Genomic DNA, 19,304 nt, shown 5'->3' on the forward strand with positions numbered 1-19,304 from the left:
TTCAACATCAGTCACTCTTGTACCTAACTCAGAGAATTTTATTTCCATCACCGTAATCGATCGACGTATTACAGCAAGATCCTCCAAGTCAGCAAGAATCTTCGTCAACATCACCGACATGTTGGACAACTGACGCTGGATCTCCTCTCCCGCCGCGCCATCCAAATCGAGTCCCCGGTCTGTAGGCCTGTCGGGGCTTTCATCCTGAACATGTAAGTGTCTTTTAATGTCTCCAGAGCCCGAGGATTTTGACTTCTTTGACATGTTTTGCAACAAAGGACAAAAGTGTAACTGGGTGTTTCAAATTTCACCAGATTATAACATGAGAATAATCGAAAATTCAGCAAAGTGCGCAGAGCTCGTCGCTCACACGTCTGCTCCTTGCATGGCGTCATGTGACCCTTGGCTGTAATGATTCTTATTACAGGTGACAAAAAACACACTGATCTTTGAGCTGAAGCAGGTGCTGATCGGAGTGAAAGATGAAAGACTGTGCTGACAGAGGATACAGCAGGTGACAGGGCCATTTCTAGGTAAAAGCAGTCGCTTAGGGCCCCCTTTTATTTAAAATACTCCAAATTAAAGGATGGATTAAAAGACACAAATTTAGGGATAACAGCTGTGGGGTGTTCCAGATTTTGATAAAGCTGTATATATTTATATATATATATATATATATATATATATATATATATATATATATATATATATATATATATATATATATATATAAACATCTGAGTTATCAATATGCTGTGAAAATTGTTGTTATTTTAGTAAGGTTAATGTGGTTAGAAGTAATAAGACCGACTTTATAATGATCTAACAACTTTATCCACATGACCCTTTTCTCCGGGCTGGAGCTACCCTTCTCGTTTTCTTGAGAGGATTTGGTCATGACAGTGTGCGCGCGTCAGATGGCGGTAATGAGCTTTGTCCACACTCCTCAGACGCTCATCCAACGCGTCGAAGAAGACGGTTATTTTCACAATATGGGTGATGCATGTTACACGAGTCGCAATGTTTTCTCGTTTCAGGACTTTAAATGTTCCCCTGATCCTTTATTCACAGTGAAGTTGGAATGTGTGGAGCCGCGTCCGGCGCCGATAGTGGTGGATAACGGCTCGTTTCAATGCCGCGCAGGTTGGGCGTCCGGCACATCGGGGCTTGATCAGCCGCGGCTCGTGTTTAGATCAGCGGCGGCACGAAGCAGAGGAGCCGCGCGCAGTGACGCGCACATCGGTAATGACATCCCGAACCTCGAGCCGCTGCGCTGGACGTTCAAGAGCGCGTTTGACCGTAACGTAGTTGTTAACTTCGACATACAGGAGCTCATCTTTGATTACATCTTCATGCACTTGGGCATCAACACACAGGTAATGAATCACATGGACAGATGTGTGTCTGGGTGAAGTTTTCAGTATGTTCACACTGATAATAATCTACTGCTAGTGTTTTAAGAAACAGTCCCCAATACACTATGTTTAATTCATGAGAAAGTTAAGTTAATTAGGCCCTATAGTGACAATAAATGCTAGCAACATGGAGTGATATTTACACCAAACACTAGCGCTCTTCATTTGCAGTTAGATTTCAATGACCAGTGAAATCACCATGTGCCAGAGAAAGAAAAGCCAGAGGGCAGATTTCTTTTTTTTTTTTTTTTACTGTTCCGTGAAGAAAAGTTCGTTTATACGGAGCCCCGCACGGCAGGGACGTCTCTGGGGTTTCAAAACATAAGGGGCTGAGGGTATGACACAATCATATAAATAAATAAATAAATTACAAATGTAATTACGTCTCTAAATATGTTTATATTACGTCTCTAGGATTTCAAAACATTTTGTATTTTGTTCTCCACATTTAACGGGTGTGCTTCACAATGTGGGTGGGCAAAAAGTGTTTATTAAAAGTGAAAATTGATAGAAATTAGTTTTTTTTCTGGATGATGTATTAAAGTGGTTTTCATTTTAAGCGTATTAGGGGCTGTTCACACAGAACGCGCTTTTGTGTCCGTCCGCACCGTATTCAATTGTTTTCTATGTAAACAAGCTTTGTGCAGTGTCTCATGCTGAAACCCTGCTGGAAAAAAAGTGTTCCGTATTTAAAGCTGGAATGTCCCGTATTTGGCTGGTAGAAAGTTGGCAACCCTAATTAGAGCTGCACAATTATGACAAAAATCATCATTGTCGATTTCCATTATTGCCCTTGATATTGTAATCAAGATTATGTTGATTAAAAGGTTAAATTACCATGATGTCACAAGGTTGGCAACCACGTATTTAATGGTGGATATAAGCTGCGCTTCAGTTTTTTAAGCGTCTTTTAAACATTAAATATTGTAATGTTTGTTAATGTTGAGCCTAATAAAAGTTATTTTAAAGAATGTCATGGTATAGGAATGGTATAAAATAAATCTATATAGGTTTTTCTGAACTATTGACAGAACCAGTTTTTACTTGATTTAATATGCCTGTGTGACATGAAACAAGTTGATAAATATACATCCTCTAAAGCCTAAAGGCATAAAATCAAAAACTGCCATCAGACATGCAGAATGTGTCTCTACGGCTTAAATTATTGGTCCACTTACAGTAAAATATATGTATAATACATTCAATATTAAAACTTATTGACAGCCGATTTAAATTGACCAAGTTACTTGCTTTCAGTAATTTGCAATCAGAGTTTGTACGATCCGTGAACTTTTTAAATCTACCAATACCAGCTGCGGGGCAAACGTTTCTTATAAGAGCAGACCCGATTATGATGACGTTGATTTGTGAAATATGCGGTTAATGCCATATTCCTTATTGGCTACACTCCCAAAACAAACTTTGAGTAGTTAAGCTGAATTACTTTATTGCTATTTTCTACAAATCAAATTCACGTGGGCCTACTTATGTATATTATGTATATTAAAAGTAATTTAATTATTAATAAATTATACTGGAGCAACGAGACAAACTCTCCCATTACAGTGACTAAAACTGTCACTCATTGCACTGTTCGAGTCCTTCAGTTCAGTGCGAGCTCACTGATGCTCCAAACAGAGTTCTGCACTCTCGCAAATGCTCTCATTAAAAACGAAGCATAATACATCAATTATTTGGACTGCGTCTATGCCTTGATTAGAACCGTAGCATTTTAGTTTTGTTGCATTGCTCATTTGCATTGTATTTGCCATCTGCGTTGCAAGCGAGTGGCATAACATGCAATGAATAAAAAATAATTCTAAGGTGCTTTTCGCTTTTGTTAATTGATTAAACCACTGGAGTCTGATGGATTGTTTATACTGATTCTATCTGCTTTTTGGAGCTTCAAATGTCTGATCACCATTCACTTGCATTGTATGGACCTACTGAGCTGAGATATTCTTCTGAAAATCTCTGCGTTCTGCAGAAGAAAGAAAGTCATACACATCTGGGATGGCATGTGGGTAAGTAAATGATGAGAGAATTTTAATTCTTGGGTGAACTATTTTTCTAGTTCACCGTTTTCCTAACCCTTTAACTCATGGACCACACAGATTGTTATCAACAGCGCCAGATGCTACCCGGATCAATAATCAAAACAGCAGAATGTGTGATAACCTTATAAGAACCTACACAGAATGTTCTCTAATAGTTATTTTTAGGTTTTATTTTTCATTCACATTTTAATAATTTTTTAATATCATATTTGATTATTTTTCATAAACATTTCAGAGAGGTTGACAACAATGACTGAAATTAGTGCAGCACAGCATTTAATTACACGAAGTAAAGATCACATTGTATGGGATTTGAACGCATTATAATAAAGCAATTCACGCATAACACATGTCACTCACTTCATTTCATGTGGCCCTCGAGCTAATTTCTGAAACGTAGGATGACAGGGGATCGGAACATCAGCGCTTTCTTCGTGAATGTTAATGAGCCTTCCACTGTCATCGTAACCTTATGTTTTGGAGCACATTTTGCTCACTTCAAAAGCTGAATGAAACCTCGATACCTGGACCATTTATCAAAACGGCTCAATGGATAGAGCAGCGTGAGCATAGAAAAATATAAAATCTGTCATCATTTACTCACCCTCATGCCATCTACTATGTGTATGACTTTCTTTTGCAGAAAACAAGTGAAGCTTTTTAGAAGAATATCTCAGCTCTGTAGGCCCATACAATACAAGTGAATGATGATCAGGCCTTTTAAAGTTCCAAAAAAGCAGATAAAGTGCGATTCATTCTTTACTTTGATGTAATTCCAAACGTTCTACCAATTTTAATTTGTCACTGGTGTACAGAAGAGAAGCATGTTAAAAACACTACTGTAAAACACATGGATATCTTAAAAAAATAAAAATAAAATAAAAATAAAAAAAAGACAGATGTCTTCAATCATAATAAAGGCTCTGTGTAGGGCTCAACACTAAGAATCTTTTCTAGACTTTGATAGTAATCATATTTAGGATTCTAGTCTTAGCTGTGGGTTTAAAGGAGATCTTAATGTCATTTTTATAGAGGGGAAATGTTTGAAATCACAACAGATGTTTTTTGACATTGCATTTTCATCAAGAAACAGAAATTATTGAAATCTTCAAGGTGCTTGAAAAAGATGATTTTTCTCCACAGTACCTCACAAATACAGGAGTATTAATCACAGAAGATGTGTCAGATAGCATCTGACAGTGGTTGTCTTGTAATGTGTTGTTGATGCAGTGCTTTGGCTGTAACAGCAGCGACCCATAAAAGGACTAAACTTAAATGTTCACTTAGTATTTTTTTTCCTCATTTAAAAAGTTATGTCTAAAGAAATGAATAGTAATTTTGAAACATATGAATAAAATCATGACCACTCATGTGAGATGAAGAGTTCATTCAGATCAGTAACCTTATAAAAGCTCTTTTATTCTACATGGAGCAGGGGTGCCTCATGGGAGCAGCCATGTTAGCATCACATGATTTTTGTAGGGGTAATAGAGGGGTTTAATGTTAAATATGATTCATTATATACATATTGTGTTTTTTTCTTTGTGTTAAGTCTATGAATCAATAAAAATGTTAATTGAAAAAAAAAAAATCCATTCAAATCATCTTGGCTCAAATATTTGAGAGGACACCTGCATCCTCAGTTTGAATGGGCATGACTAATGGCACAGAAATTGCACATTCCCCCCGTTAATGTGTGTTTGTGTCATCAGGGTCATGTGGATCACCCTATGGTAGTCACCGAGCCACCCTGCAACCCTCTGCACTGCAGACAGATGATGTCAGAGTTGCTCTTTGAGTGTTATGGGGTTCCACATGTGGCTTACGGTGTGGACAGTCTCTTCAGCTTCTATTACAACAGTGTCAATCATGGAGTGGATCCGTCCTACACTGGTCTGGTAATGTCATCAGGGTATCACTGCTCTCACGTGCTTCCCGTCATCAACGGCAGGTATCACAACCAATAACTCAGTCTCAGTTGTTAATTGTGTTAACTCCCAGACCGTCCACAGTCCCTTCACTTACTATCAGATGCATGTTGCACACACAACTCTATCCTAAAATCTGATTGGCTAGTTTGATGCAACTTCCAAAAGTAAAAGCACACTGGACCTTTTTATCTTTATAAATTACTGGGTTAATACAACAAATTATTTTAATTAATAAACGTGTTTGCAAAAATTTGCAAAGTAAGTGACATTTGATCCTAATAAATTAATTCAAAGTTTCATTTTAGGCATGTAGTAGCAAGTAAAACAGAACTTTATTGCTTTGTTTTCTTAGTTATGTCTGTAAAATAGTCTTCTTTTCTGTACTGTACATTTTCCACTTTGTTTTCTGTTCAGTTGCTAGCTGAGATTAAATGATCATATTTAATGAAAATTATATTGTTTAATTACTTCAAACAAATATTGCAATTCTGCTATGCTGGGTCTCTTGGGTTTAAGGGATAAACCTAACCTAATTTGTGCAATATTTGCTTTTCATCTATTTACCGCAGTGAACTTATATTTGTTTTATTAATACGACGCACAAGCAGGGCTCAACGCTAAGAATTTTTTCTCAGATTTTTACTGGCCCTGCCAAAATTTTCAGTGGCCCCAACACAAAAATGACAAATAGCTGTTTTTACCATCATGGCTTTAAAAAATATGTCAGAAGATAAATATTTTTTACATATCTTATGTTTTTAATACAATGTCCCCCAGGGGCCTGGGTAGCTCAGCGAGTAAAGATGCTGACTACCACCCCTGGAGTCGCGAGTTCGAATCCAGGGCGTGCTGAGTGACTCCAGCCAGGTCTCCTAAGCAACCAAATTGGCCCGGTTGCTAGGGAGGGGCGAGTCACATGGGGTAACCTTGTGAGTTGTGCGTGGATGCCGTGGAGAATAGCGTGAAGCCTCCACATGCGCTGTGTCTCCGCAGTAATGCGTTCAATAAGCCATGTGATAAGATGCGCGGATTGATGGTCTCAGATGCAGAAGCAACTGAGATTCGTCCTCCGCCACCCAGATTGAGGCGGAGGACTTAGAGCGCATTGGGAGTTGGGCATTCCAAATTGGGGAGAAAAAAAAATACAATGTCGCCCAAAATGTAATCACATTTATAATTTGCAAGATATGATTTATGCCTTATGTAATCCCATAAATGCACTTTACAGATATAAATTCATAAATACATCATATTAACCTCAGCCGTCTTGCCATTTACACATGTCTTTTTAAGTCAAGAGTTCTGTGGAGGAGATGATGGGTTTTCGGTCACCCATTTAGTCATGCTGTCATGCAACTTTTGCCATGTGTAGTGTTTTTCACAAGAAGGATCAAAGATTATTCACTGAGTTAAAGATCTGATTATTGGCTGAGAGAACAGACTTGCTACTAAATCGGTTGTGATGTGTAATATACAGTAGGTAGATATTAGGCCTAATCTGTGAATTAACAATGTGCATATAACATGAAATCAGACAACCTAAACAAGACCAACATTGACTGATATACAAAGAACAAAAATACCTGTATGGTCCAGAAATTAGACATATAACAGGTGTTTATGAGGATGATATGAAGCAGACATATATTCATATGTCTACTATATATATTCAAATATTCATCTTCACCATGCAGCCATAGTGATCTTGCTTCTTTTCATATCAAACGGCATTATCATGTCGAATTAATGTGTACGTTTTGAAACATTACCTAATTAAATGTATACTTACATTTTGGATATTGAGCAGCTCGTGATTTCCAGACATGTGTATAACTGGGGTTTAACAAAGTTTATTACATCTCATTCGGCACTTCATCTTTAAAGGCAAATTAATGAGAGAAAATATGTTTTTTTTTTGCAGTGGGAATAAAACTAGCGCTCTATCCCTTTACGAGAGCACATGCATGTTAAACAGGCTACACTGCATGGAGAGAGATGATGATGAGACATATGCATGGAGAGACATGGATTTTCAGTTCTATAGAAAGAAACTGTTGATTTCTTGTGTTCCAATGTGTGTATTACTAATTTTCACCAACATGTTAAAACGAAAAATGTGGGGATTTCACGCACTGTGAACACGGAATGTGCAGGGATACTTAGTGTTGCACAAGACGTTAAATCCCTCTACGAAATTCATTGAGTGGGTTTTTTCTCCTGCTATTTTCTACACGTTGGTAATAGCTGCTGCTAAGACACTTGGAAAAGAGCGAGGACCGTGCTAGGAGAGTGGGCTCGGTGTCTGCACGATCTTGTGCCTTGTTGCGTCCAGTATATTATGCATTTGCGCATCTTTGCGAGATAAATATACTCGCGCTCGCTCCTCGGTTAGAAGACTTCATTTGCTCCATGTAATTTTTGTGCTCTCTCGCTTGTTGTTTGCTTGCACTAATGTTATAAATGCAGCACTGGCCTGATCGGGCAAGTGACAGTTCTAGCAACTGGCCTGAATCTTTCTCGCACTGGCCCCAGGCCATCGGGCAGTCCTTATTTTCGAGCCCTGACAAGTCAATAGAAACATATAGACATTTAAAGAGAAAGATATAGATAAAGACAGACACATCAAAACATCACGATACTGAAATACATATACATCTGACAGGACATTACAAATGATTGCTCTGCATTGTAATATTTAACATGCATTAAATTAATTAAAAATTGACTATCTCAGGCAATTAGTGGATTATATTTTTTCTTCCCTCTCCCTTTTTTCATCACTTTCCCCTTCCCCTTCCCATTTCTCCTTTTTTTTTTTTTTTTTTTTTCCTTCTTTCTCCTGTCTCTCCTTTAGTAATGTGATCTCTTAAAAGATGTAGCCATTGTGTAATTGAGATTTGGTCTTTATTTTTCCAGTTGAGCAATATTGTTTTCTTGGCGATAGCTAGAGACAGAAGGAAGGGAGTTGTGTGTTTGGTAAATTTCAGAAATGATCAACAGATGGACGTAACCAGAGTGCATGCAGGTAATGATTTGGGGCCAGATGTTTAAACGTTGCGTTCGCACAAAATGGGCATTGAATGTGCAATTTCCCATGCTCACATCAGCATTTATAAAAGATAATCCTTATATGTTGCACTGTCCACACACTCTTAACCATGAGTATACACTCTTTTACTGGTGTGTGTGTGAATTGTCGACTCTAGTGGCCTAGTAATGAACTCAAATTTAAACTTCACTTTTAATTAAATAGATTTCAAAAATGTTGAGTTAAGCACTCAAATCAGAAGTAATCTTCATCCATGTGATATAATATTTAGAGCTGTCAAAATTAAGTTCTACTGCTTACGCGCCACTCGAACCCGTTTGAACCTGCTGCCGTGGATTTTTTGAAGCGTCAGCAAGTGATTTCCAGACAATTCGGATAAGGTATCATTACCTAGGCAGTGCCAGCGCTAAAATCAGAAGACTCTGGCCGTGTTCAGAATGGCATACTACCATTTCTGGTATACCCAGATATGTCAGAAGCATATGCCATTCCGAACATGGCCTTTGTCTGCAGTGCAATTCTTGTGGAGTTCAAATAGCTTGATGCCCTGACTTGAATTATTCCATATCAAAGGTGGAAAACCGTAGCCTGTTAGCAGATTAATATTGCAGAGGATGAGAGTTTAAAAGATTTAATGCCCATTGCAATGATTATGCAACCTATGTGGAAAGACTTTTGGAAATGTTTAATGTTACTTGAATTGGTATTATTTTAGTGCATTTTTATCTTAATTAATATTTTCCAAACAAATCCTTCCACTGAATAAAGCATTATTGTTACATATAGTTTTTTTATTTCCTAAGAAGGAAATAAATGCATTTTGACAGGAAAAGAAGTATATATGTAGTCAAATTTTTGCCCTTTCTAAATGTGATTAATCACGATTTACTATAACAAATTAAACAATCATGATTACAATTACAAAAACTGTAATCGATAGACAGCACTAATATTTTTAAATAATTAATTGAAAAAACACAAAAATATAAGGTGTAAGGGGAAATATTGGTAATGGATGCACTGCTTTTGGAAATATTCCCATGGGACTATATGGCGGGAGCATCCTTTGTGTTGGATAGTGATATTTGGTTACAGAAATCAAATTCTGAGATATAGACAGCAAGTGAATCGCAGATTTATCTTTATGTGCACTTGACTGACATCAACAGACACTGCCAGACAAATTCAGTCATCAAATCAATCAAATCCCTTTATAGTCACTCAACCATATACACAAGTGAAACAGTGTGTGAAAGTCTTGGGTGTGGTTCCAAGCAACATAGCAGTATGACAATTACAATAAACATCTGATTTACACAAAACAGTTTACACATCTTGTTACACAACACAATATACACCTAATAATATACAATATATAGTATACACAAAATAAGAAGACTGTATACAATAAAAATACACTGTACGCCTCCCCCCATGTAATCAGTGGAAATAAATATGAAGTGTTGTTGACATTCAGCTGTCGGTTGATAGTCAGTTGCCAGTACATTTTATACTTCTCTTAATAACACACTGGCAGAGGATCGCAATCCTACAGCTTCAAAATACTTAAGGTGTCACAGTAATTTTTTTAAATGGTAGTACCTTCAATAGAGTAATACCGTAAGTTATGTTGTATGTGCGGTAGTAAATATTATTTCTGCTAAAACCTTAATTTGAATCAGACCTATGTCTGCAATAATATTAAAAATATAGTCTTCTCGAGTGGCGTCCCCTTCACTCAGTGCCCTTTAAGAGCTCAAAATGCTGTTTAGAATTTGCCCCATATATGGTATTGTTTATTTTTCTATGTGTGGTTTTCCCATGCTTCAAAAACACGTCTGAATCCCAGTGTGTTAATTTGGTCGTGTCTCCTAATGGATAATATGGATTTAAGTAAAACTTTGGAGAGTGAGAAGCTTTTTACTCAACACAATTCAAGAGATTTGGAATTATTTTGGATTTTGCCTGATGAGACCAGGAAAACCCATCTGCCGTGAATGTCGACAGAGATTTCAAGCCAAAGGGGGAAACACCAGCAACCTTATTAAACACCTTCGTACATATCCCACTGCCTCTGCAGAATACATTCGGTTTAGTGCCACTTAATTTAACCTAAATTATTTATGTCCCCCAACGTTTCTCTGAAAAATCAAACGTTGCACTCGTTTAATTTTTTTTTTCAAGTACAAATGCATGGTGGCGGTAACTTCGCAAAGTTCGTACATATGATTAGATCACGTCCCTAAGCCATGCAATCAAACCTGTGTGTGTGTGTGTGATCTACACTCGCGCTGCTGTTTACCAGGAGAGAGGGGCTGAAGCGGTTGTAACTGACCTTGGGAGACCACAGCAAATATTATTTTCACTTACCCATTTGCTCCAAGAGCAAAAGAAAAACCCACTATGACATTTGAATGACTTTCCAGAAGAAAAAAAATAGAGAGCAGTGGATTAAGAAAGTCAGATGGGAGAAGATGCCAAATTTACTGTCACTATTTCAGCAGCTGTAATCGGAACCCCCTCGCAGCTGTGGTAATTCATTTAGATGTAAAACTAAGGCGGAAATGCGTCACAGTCTGTGAAAAAGGTCTATAATGAAAGAGCTGCTCAAAATAGTCTTTTCAGCATTACAATATATTTATTTTTATGTTGCCAATAATCAAATAATCCCAGAAATAATGGAATTAAAGTTTAAAGCCATTGCCGTTTGAACTGGTTGTTTTTATGCGGCAATTATTTATTTATTTTGGAAGTCATAGCTGCGTGTACATGGACCCTGGTAATCCGTTTGTGATCAGACTAGAAACTCAATCCGAATAAAAACGTCTCATGTAACCATATCAATCGGATTAAAATGGCCACATCTGATTTAAATTTCATTCGGATTGTAAGGGGTGGTTTAATCCTTTTCTAATCTGTTTGAAAAGGAAATTTTTCCATGTAAACACTTTTTTGGATTGCTTTGTGAAACTGGGATAATCTGCGCATGTTCAGTACTGACGCAGTAATGGCGTGATGACGTTTCACGCACAACGACAACCTTTCATTACAGTGGGCATATTATGTTGTCTTTTTGCAGTATTCATTTCAAAAATATCCAGCATTCTTCTATATCAACCTACTGTATAAATATGACTATATTTACATTGTAATCTGGTGTCGTGAATAAATTCTATAGCAGTTCCGATCTGATGCTTGATACATATAAACACTCACATCAATTCGATCACTTTATTAGTGTTAATGTATAAAGTACGGTCGGAATCATCAATCGGAATGATTTCATTCCAATTAAAACAAAAAGTGTCCATATAAAATGCAGCTAATGTAACATGTTAGTCCATTTGACCCTTCTCCCAATTCATCCATCAGTTATTTTCACCACTTCCGGAGCAACAAGAGGAATGGCTAGTTTCTAGGAATCACCTTTGCTATGACAAACTGTGTTAAGGATTAACATGCGAGGAGCCACGTGACGCCATGCGAAGGGCAGACGTGTGAGAGACAGCTCTGCGCACTTTGCTAATTTTTAAAATTATTTTCATGATATAATCCGGTGAAATTTGATACACCCAGTTACACATTTACTGTTTGAGGTAAACATGGCAAAGAAGTCAAAATCCTCGGGCTCTGGAGACATTAAAAGACACTTACGGGTTCAAGATGAAAGCCCAGACAGACCTGTAGACCGGGGACTCGATTTGGATGGCGCGGCAGGAGACGGAATCCAGCGTCAACTGTCCATCATGTTGGTGATGTTGACGAAGGTACTTGCGGACTTGGAGGATCTTGCTGTAAAACGTTGATCGATTACGGCGATGGAAAAAAAATTATCTGAGCTAGTCACAAGTGACAGATGTTGAAAAATGAATCGATTATTTGGAGGCATCAGAGAGGGAATTGGCCGCTAATCCACCCGTGACCAAAGTTGATTTGGAACGTGCTCTTGAAAAGCTTGAAGATCTTGAGAATAGAAGCCGCAGAAATAACATTCGAATTGTTGGAATTCCTGAGCATGAGGAGGGCAGAGATATGGTGAAATTCCTAGACAAGCTTTTCCCGAGTCTGCTCGACATAACAGGCCACAAGATGGAAATTGAGCGAGCTCACAGATCTACTGAGGGAGAAAGGCCCCGATCGATTCTGGCCAAATTTTTGAGATCATCCGATAAAGATCTCGTGTTGCACCAAGCGAGGAGCAAAGGAAAGCTTTCGTGGAAGAATTACAATATTTTCTTGTTCCCGGACTTTGTGAACTTGACGAGAGAAACGCGATCAGTTTAAGGAATGCAAGAAACTCTTACATCAGTGGAAGATCACTTTTGCTCTGATGTTTCCAGCCAGACTGAGAATAAACACCAAGGATGGCAGCAAAGTATTTACATGTCCCAATCAGGCAATGTCTTTTATTGAAACAATGGGTGAGTAACCATTGGGTGTTTTTCTTTTGAGTGGGTTGACTCACTGTACATATTCTGGCTTTCGGAGGAAGCTGTGTGCCATTTTTGTTTCTTTTTGCGTTGGCTCCGCCGAGTGGTTGGAGTTTGTTTTGTTTTGTGGATTAACACTTTTCCTTAAAGAAACTTTTGCATTGACGGAAGATCACTTTTACAATGAAGTTCCCAGGCAGATTGAGAATAGACACTATGGATGACCGCAAAATATCTACATGCCCACACAAAGGATGTCTTTTATAAAGTTGGTGGACTGTGTAAATCATGGGATATACTTTTATGCGGCCTCCGAGTGAATTGACTCTTGACCATCCAAGGAACCGTGATGTGTGTTTCGTTTCCTTTTGTGCTGGTCCCGCCTAGCGGTTGGAGCTTATTTTGTTAAATAACACTACTTCGGGACAGTTATGGATGAATCTGTCAGTTCCTTGTGCTTATGCCTCCTGTTGGCTGGAGTATGATTTGTGGAGTATTTTTGTGGGACATTGGAATGATTATGTCATCTACTGCACTCATCAGCTGGCTCACTGAAGATTTGTTTGTCTGACCGAGGAAACTGAATGGCTTTATATCAGCTGGAATTAGTTTTGTGAAGGAACGCACCTTCGATACAGTTCTGTGAATGAGTACACACATTCTTTGTGTTTATTCTGCCTATTGGCTGGGGTTTGTTTTACAAAATATTTGATGTTATGTAATTTTGCCTTACAAATTTGTGAGGCAAAATTGAGCAATCTGATGGCAAAGTTGTCACGGGGGCTCTCGTAGGCGTACATGGACTCTTTGAGTTTAAAGGGATTGACGCTGGTTGGCGCTGTCGTGCGCGGGATAAATGCGTGGGGGTTTTTTTGTTCGGGGGGAAGTTCAGGGGTTTTATTGTTGCATTAATGTTGAAATGTGGTCTTCATAATTTTGTCTTTGGCACACAATTTATTTTTTCTATTATATCAAAATGTCAAATGTTAATATGAGTGTACTATCTCTCTCCGCATGGAATGTGAATGGGTTGGGGCACCCCATAAAAAGAAGGAAGGTTATTTCTTTTCTTAAACGTAAGAAATGTGATATAGTGTTTCTTCAAGAAATGCATCTTTCACCGCAGGAAGCTGAGAAATTTGGGAAGATATGGGGTGGATATGTTTTCTTTAGTGTTGGCTCAAGTAAGAGCAAGGGAGCCATTATATTGGTAAACAAAACATTTACAATTCTAATGTCTCAAACAGTTTAATGATAAATTAGGAAGAGTCATTATTGTTTTAGCAGAAATTCAGGGGCAAAGTCTGAATTTGGCTAATATTTACGCACCTAACGCTGATGATCAGGGGCTTTTTTTATAGATCTTGAAGAGATGTTGCAAGCCGCTGGCACCCCTCATGATATAATATTGGGAGGAGACTTTAATCTTTTGATGGACTCAGTCCTCCATCATAGTGAAGCAAAAGTGTGTAAGCCCCCAAGAGCAACATTGACTCTTCACAGGATGTGTAAAAATCTTGGTCTTACAGATATTTGAGACTTTTCAACCCATCTGGTAGAGACAACATTTTTGTTTTCATCAGTCCATAAGATTTATTCTAGAATAGATTATTTTTTTTTTATATCCAAATCCCTCATTTCATCTGTTGTTGATTGCTCAATTGGAAACATTTTAGTCTCGGAACACGCCCTGGTGATTTTAGAGGTGTTGCTACATATAGAGAAAAAGAAATCATATAGTTGGTGCCTTAATTTATCCCTTTTGCAAAATGCTGATCTCCAACAAATGTTAAAGACTGAAATCAGTATTTATATGGAGACCAACTGGTCCTCGGTATCCTCTGTGGGCGTGGCTTGGGAGGCACTTAATGCGGTTCTTAGGGGCCGGATCATACAGTATGCCTCATTCACCAAAAAAACCAAAGCATGAGAACTCGTGGAGTTGGAAGGAAATATTAAAAGTGCAGAGGCAGAGCTGAAGCACCGTATGTCATCTGATGGCCTCAGAGAATTGACCCGTTTGAAATATAGATATAATACTATTTTGTCGCAGAAAGTGGAGTTTTGGCTATTCAGGGCAAGACAGTCAAACTTTGAGTCGGGGGACAAAGCAGGGAAGCATTTGGCTAGATATATAAAGCAGAGAGAGTCTCTTTCTATCATTCCCTCAGTGAAATCTGATGGTGGTTTTTTTTTTTACCTCAGCCATTGATATTAATAATGCTTTTAAAGAATTCTATCTTGATCTCTATAGTTCCATGTCTTTGTCTACTGATGAAGATATTAGAAACTTTGTGGAACCATTAGATCTTCCTAAACTGAAGACTGAGCAAAAAAAACGCTCTTGATTCCGAGATAACCTTGGAGGAGCTTGACAAGGTAATAAAGTCCCTACCTACTGGCAAGGCTCCAGGGCCAGATGGTTTTGCTGCAGAATTTTTTAGATCTTATGATACAGAACCGGCTCCACTTTTGTTAGAAGTTTATACTGAATCATTAAATAATGGAAAGCTTCCTCTAACCATGACACAAGCACAGATCAGTCTGATTCTTAAAAAGGACAAAGATCCAAGTGAGTGTAAAAGTTACCGTCCAATCTCCCTGATCCAACTAGATGTAAACATTTTGTCAAAAATTTTGGCTAACCGATTAAGTAAGGTTATGACATGTCTTATACATATAGATCAGGTGGGGTTTATTCGGGGCCGGAGTTCTTCTGATAACATCAGGCGTCTCATCAATATCATGTGGTCAGTATTGAATGATCAGTCTCCGGTCGCTGCCATCTCACTTGACGGCGAAAAGGTGTTTGATATGGTAGAATGGGATTATCTTTTTGAGATTTTGGAAATGTATGGGTTCGGGAGTACATTTATTGGTTGGATTAAGTTACTTTATAGACACCCTGTAGCAGCGGTACAAACAAATGGATTAATTTCAGATTATTTTACTCTGGATAGGGGCACTCGGCAGGGTTGCCCTCTTTCCCCATTATTGTTCTGTCTCGCCCTGGAACCATTAGCAGCCGCGATATGAAAGTAGGATGATTTTCCAAGGGTTGTTGCGGGAGGTGTGGCACATAAGCTTCTGCTTTACGCAGATTATATTTTATTATTTGTCTCTGAACCTACTAGATCTATGCCTTGCCTCCACAGAATTATTAATTCCTTTTCCAAGTTCTCAGGATACAAAGTCAATTGGTCTAAATCCGAAGCTTTGGGTCTGACAGCATACTGTCCTGTAATGGCTTTCCAGCTGGGTGCCTTCCAGTGGCCCAAACAGGGCATTAAGTATTTGGGGATTTTATTCCCAGCAAATTTGTCTGATTTAGTTAGTGTTAATTTTGACCCTTTAATAAAAAGGTTTCCGAGCGATGCGGGCAGGTAGGCTTCATTACATTTATCGATGATTGGGAAGGTTAATGTTATTAAAATGAATTGTATTCCAAAATTTAACTACCTGCTACAATCAATCCCTGTAGATGTCCCCCTCTCTTATTTCAAGTAAATTGATAGCATAGCGAAGTCCTTCATTTGGAATGGTAAACATCCCAGATTGCATTTTAATAAGTTACACAGGCCGATTGACAAAGGTGGGCTAGGCCTACCCAAGGTTTTGTTTTATTACTATGTGTTCAGTCTCAGACATTTGGCTCATTGGTCACTTCCACCTGAGAGAGCCCCTCCCTGGTTTGTTATTGAACAGGCAGTTCTTGCCCCTATTTCGCCATTACAAAGCATCTCTATCAAACTAATCGGAAAAGTAAAGTAACAACCCCGTTATTTCGCATTTACACTCGGTATGGACTAAAGTGTCCAGATTGTTTAAATTGGACACTTATTTAAATTTTGCCTTGAGCATATGGCAGAACCCAAGATTGTGTATTGGCAAGTCCCCTTTCTGCTGGCCAGCGTGGATTGTGATTGGTGTCACTCGGTGAGTGTTGAGATTGTTTGAAAACTTGGTCCAACATTTTGGAATCCCCAGACCTCAGCTTTATAGGTATTTACAACTGCGCCTCCTGCTTTTTATTATTTTTGGGAGTAGCACACACTGCCCCTAAGGAGGCAGATGCTTTAGGAGAGGTGATTGCGGCTTTTGGAAAAGGTCATGAGACATCAGTGTATTACTCCCTGTTAATTCAGAGTATGGAGGACGGAGCCTTTCAACTTGGCATTGGAGGAAGGAGTGTGGGCTAAGATTCTTAAAAACGTTAAGTCTGCATCTAGAGATGCAAGGGTGCATCTTATACAATTCAAAATTTTGCATAGATTTGATTGGACCCCCTCTAGACTGTATAGGCTTGGTCTTAAAGACACACCCACCTGCTGGAGATGCCAATCGGAGGATGGAGTTATGGCCCATGTTTTTTGGTGGTGTGTCGAGATCCAGAAATTCTGGTCGAAGGTTCAGAATTTTGTGTATGACGTGGTTGGCACTCGGGTTTCGTTTTGCCCCAGACTTTGTGTTCTGGGCGATGGGGCGGTCATGGATGGCCATATAGAGAACTGGGTTCTGACCTGTGTGATGATCACCAGGCAGGTTATTTTGAGGGGTTGGAGGTCAGCTGGTGCGCCCCCATATCCGGAGTGGTGCACGGAGGTTGGGAGGGTGGCAGCTTATGAGGAGGTGTCATTGGGAAGACGAGGTGGCTTGGATATGTTTATACGGAAATGGGGCAGGTATTTGGAGTTTTTGGAGGGCTCTCGGTTGGTGTGTGGAGAGAGTAGTGTAATATAGTTAGTATGATTATTATGTGTATGTATGTGTAAATGTGTATATGTGTGTGTGTGTGTCTCTCTCTCTCTGTATATACCTCTTGTTAAGGTTTAAAGTCCCGTGTTATGCACCAAACAATATGTTGTTTTTTTGTTTGTTTTTTTCTGGTTATAATTGGGGTCTTGGTTACACAATAAACTGCATCTGTGTTTTGGCTGGCCCATCACAGTAAGGAAAAACTAAAACACATTTTTTTTTAATTCATTTTATATACTGTAGATATGTATATATTGTTTTTAAACTAATCCCGAGATTAATTGGTTTTAATTTTTTTTCTTCTGCTTTCTATATTACTTTTGAATAACCATCTAAATGTGGGTGTTCTGATGTTCCACACGCTCCTATAATGCTCATGATACAGTAGGATTCTCGCTTTGTATATTGCATATCGCATTATCCAACAACTTATCGCATATCACTCTTTTCCTCATTATCGTGCAGCCCTACAGAGCACCTAGTGAGATTATTATGTTATTACCAATTTTTATTAATTCCATTCAACAAATTAAATAAACACACAGAAAATGCGGAATCAAATTATGTACAATTAAACCCTTCCCCCCGAACACCCCCACCTGACACAAACACACCCCAGTGGTCATAAATATGTTTAAAAAAAAAACGCGCACACAAAAAATAAATAAATAAAAAGTATATTTTCAAAAAAACAATCAAATTGCACACACATATTTAAAACTAGAGATCCCTCTCCACTATCCCTCCCCGAAAGCCTTCAAAAAAGGCCAAATATCTACCCCATTTCCTATCAAATAACCCTAGATTTCCCAGCCTTCTATACATCCCTTCCTCAAAGGCTGCCACCCTCCCCATCTCCGAGCACCACTCATGAAATGAGGGTGCTCCAACCGACCTCCAACCCCTTAAAATAACCTGTCTGGCGATCATGACGCTCGTTAGGACCCAATTCTTTATGTGCCGATTCTCAATGTCGATGACCACTCCATCGCCCAAAATACAGAGTCTGGGGCAAAGTGAAAGCCGAGTGCCCAATACATCAAATATAAGACTCTGAACTTTCAACCAGAACTCCTGGATCTCAGCACCCCCCCATGAGTTATGTCTCCAACCTCTGATTGACATCGCCAGCAGGTGGGTGTGTCTTTAAGACCAAGCCTATACAGTCTGGAGGGGGTCCAATAAAATCGATGTAAAATCTTAAATTGCATAAGGCGAACCCTTGCATCTCTAGATGCAGACCCTCCTCCAATGTCAAGTTTAGATCTTTCTCCCATAATTTTTTGAGAGAATTCAAAGTTCCGTCCCCCAGACTCTAAATTAGCAGGGAGTAATACACTGATACCTCATGACCCTTCCCAAAAGCAGCAATCTGCCGCACTGGGGGGGGTGGGTGGGGGGGGGTGCCACTCCCAAAAACAGTGCAGAGTAGGTGGCGCAGCTGTAAATACTTATAAAACTGAGATCTGGGAATGCCAAAATGTTGAACCAATTTTTCAAAAGGTCTCAATACTCCACTCTCATATAGGTGTATTAACCCCCCTCACAATCCAATCTGACCAACAGAAAGGGGACTTATTAATACATAGTTTAGGGTTCAGCCATATGCTCGAGGCTACGTTTAAATAAATATCAGAATTAAACACTCTGGACATTTTTATCCATAT

General features: G+C 38.8%; 1 protein-coding gene across 1 annotated transcript in view; it reads left to right on the top strand.

Annotated features, from left to right (window-relative positions):
• Positions 1–963: 963 nt before the first annotated feature.
• Positions 964–19,304, top strand: part of actr5 (actin related protein 5) — an 88,174-nt gene continuing 69,833 nt past the window's right edge. Inside the window, exons 1-2 of the mRNA XM_051663796.1 lie at positions 964–1,376; positions 5,185–5,423. Coding sequence (XP_051519756.1) covers positions 993–1,376; positions 5,185–5,423 — 623 coding nt within the window. The 5' untranslated portion in view covers positions 964–992. The remainder of the gene's footprint in view (positions 1,377–5,184; positions 5,424–19,304) is intronic.

The sequence above is a fragment of the Myxocyprinus asiaticus genome, chromosome 30 (assembly GCF_019703515.2).
Source record: "Myxocyprinus asiaticus isolate MX2 ecotype Aquarium Trade chromosome 30, UBuf_Myxa_2, whole genome shotgun sequence".
In the NCBI taxonomy this organism is placed as follows: domain Eukaryota; kingdom Metazoa; phylum Chordata; class Actinopteri; order Cypriniformes; family Catostomidae; genus Myxocyprinus; species Myxocyprinus asiaticus.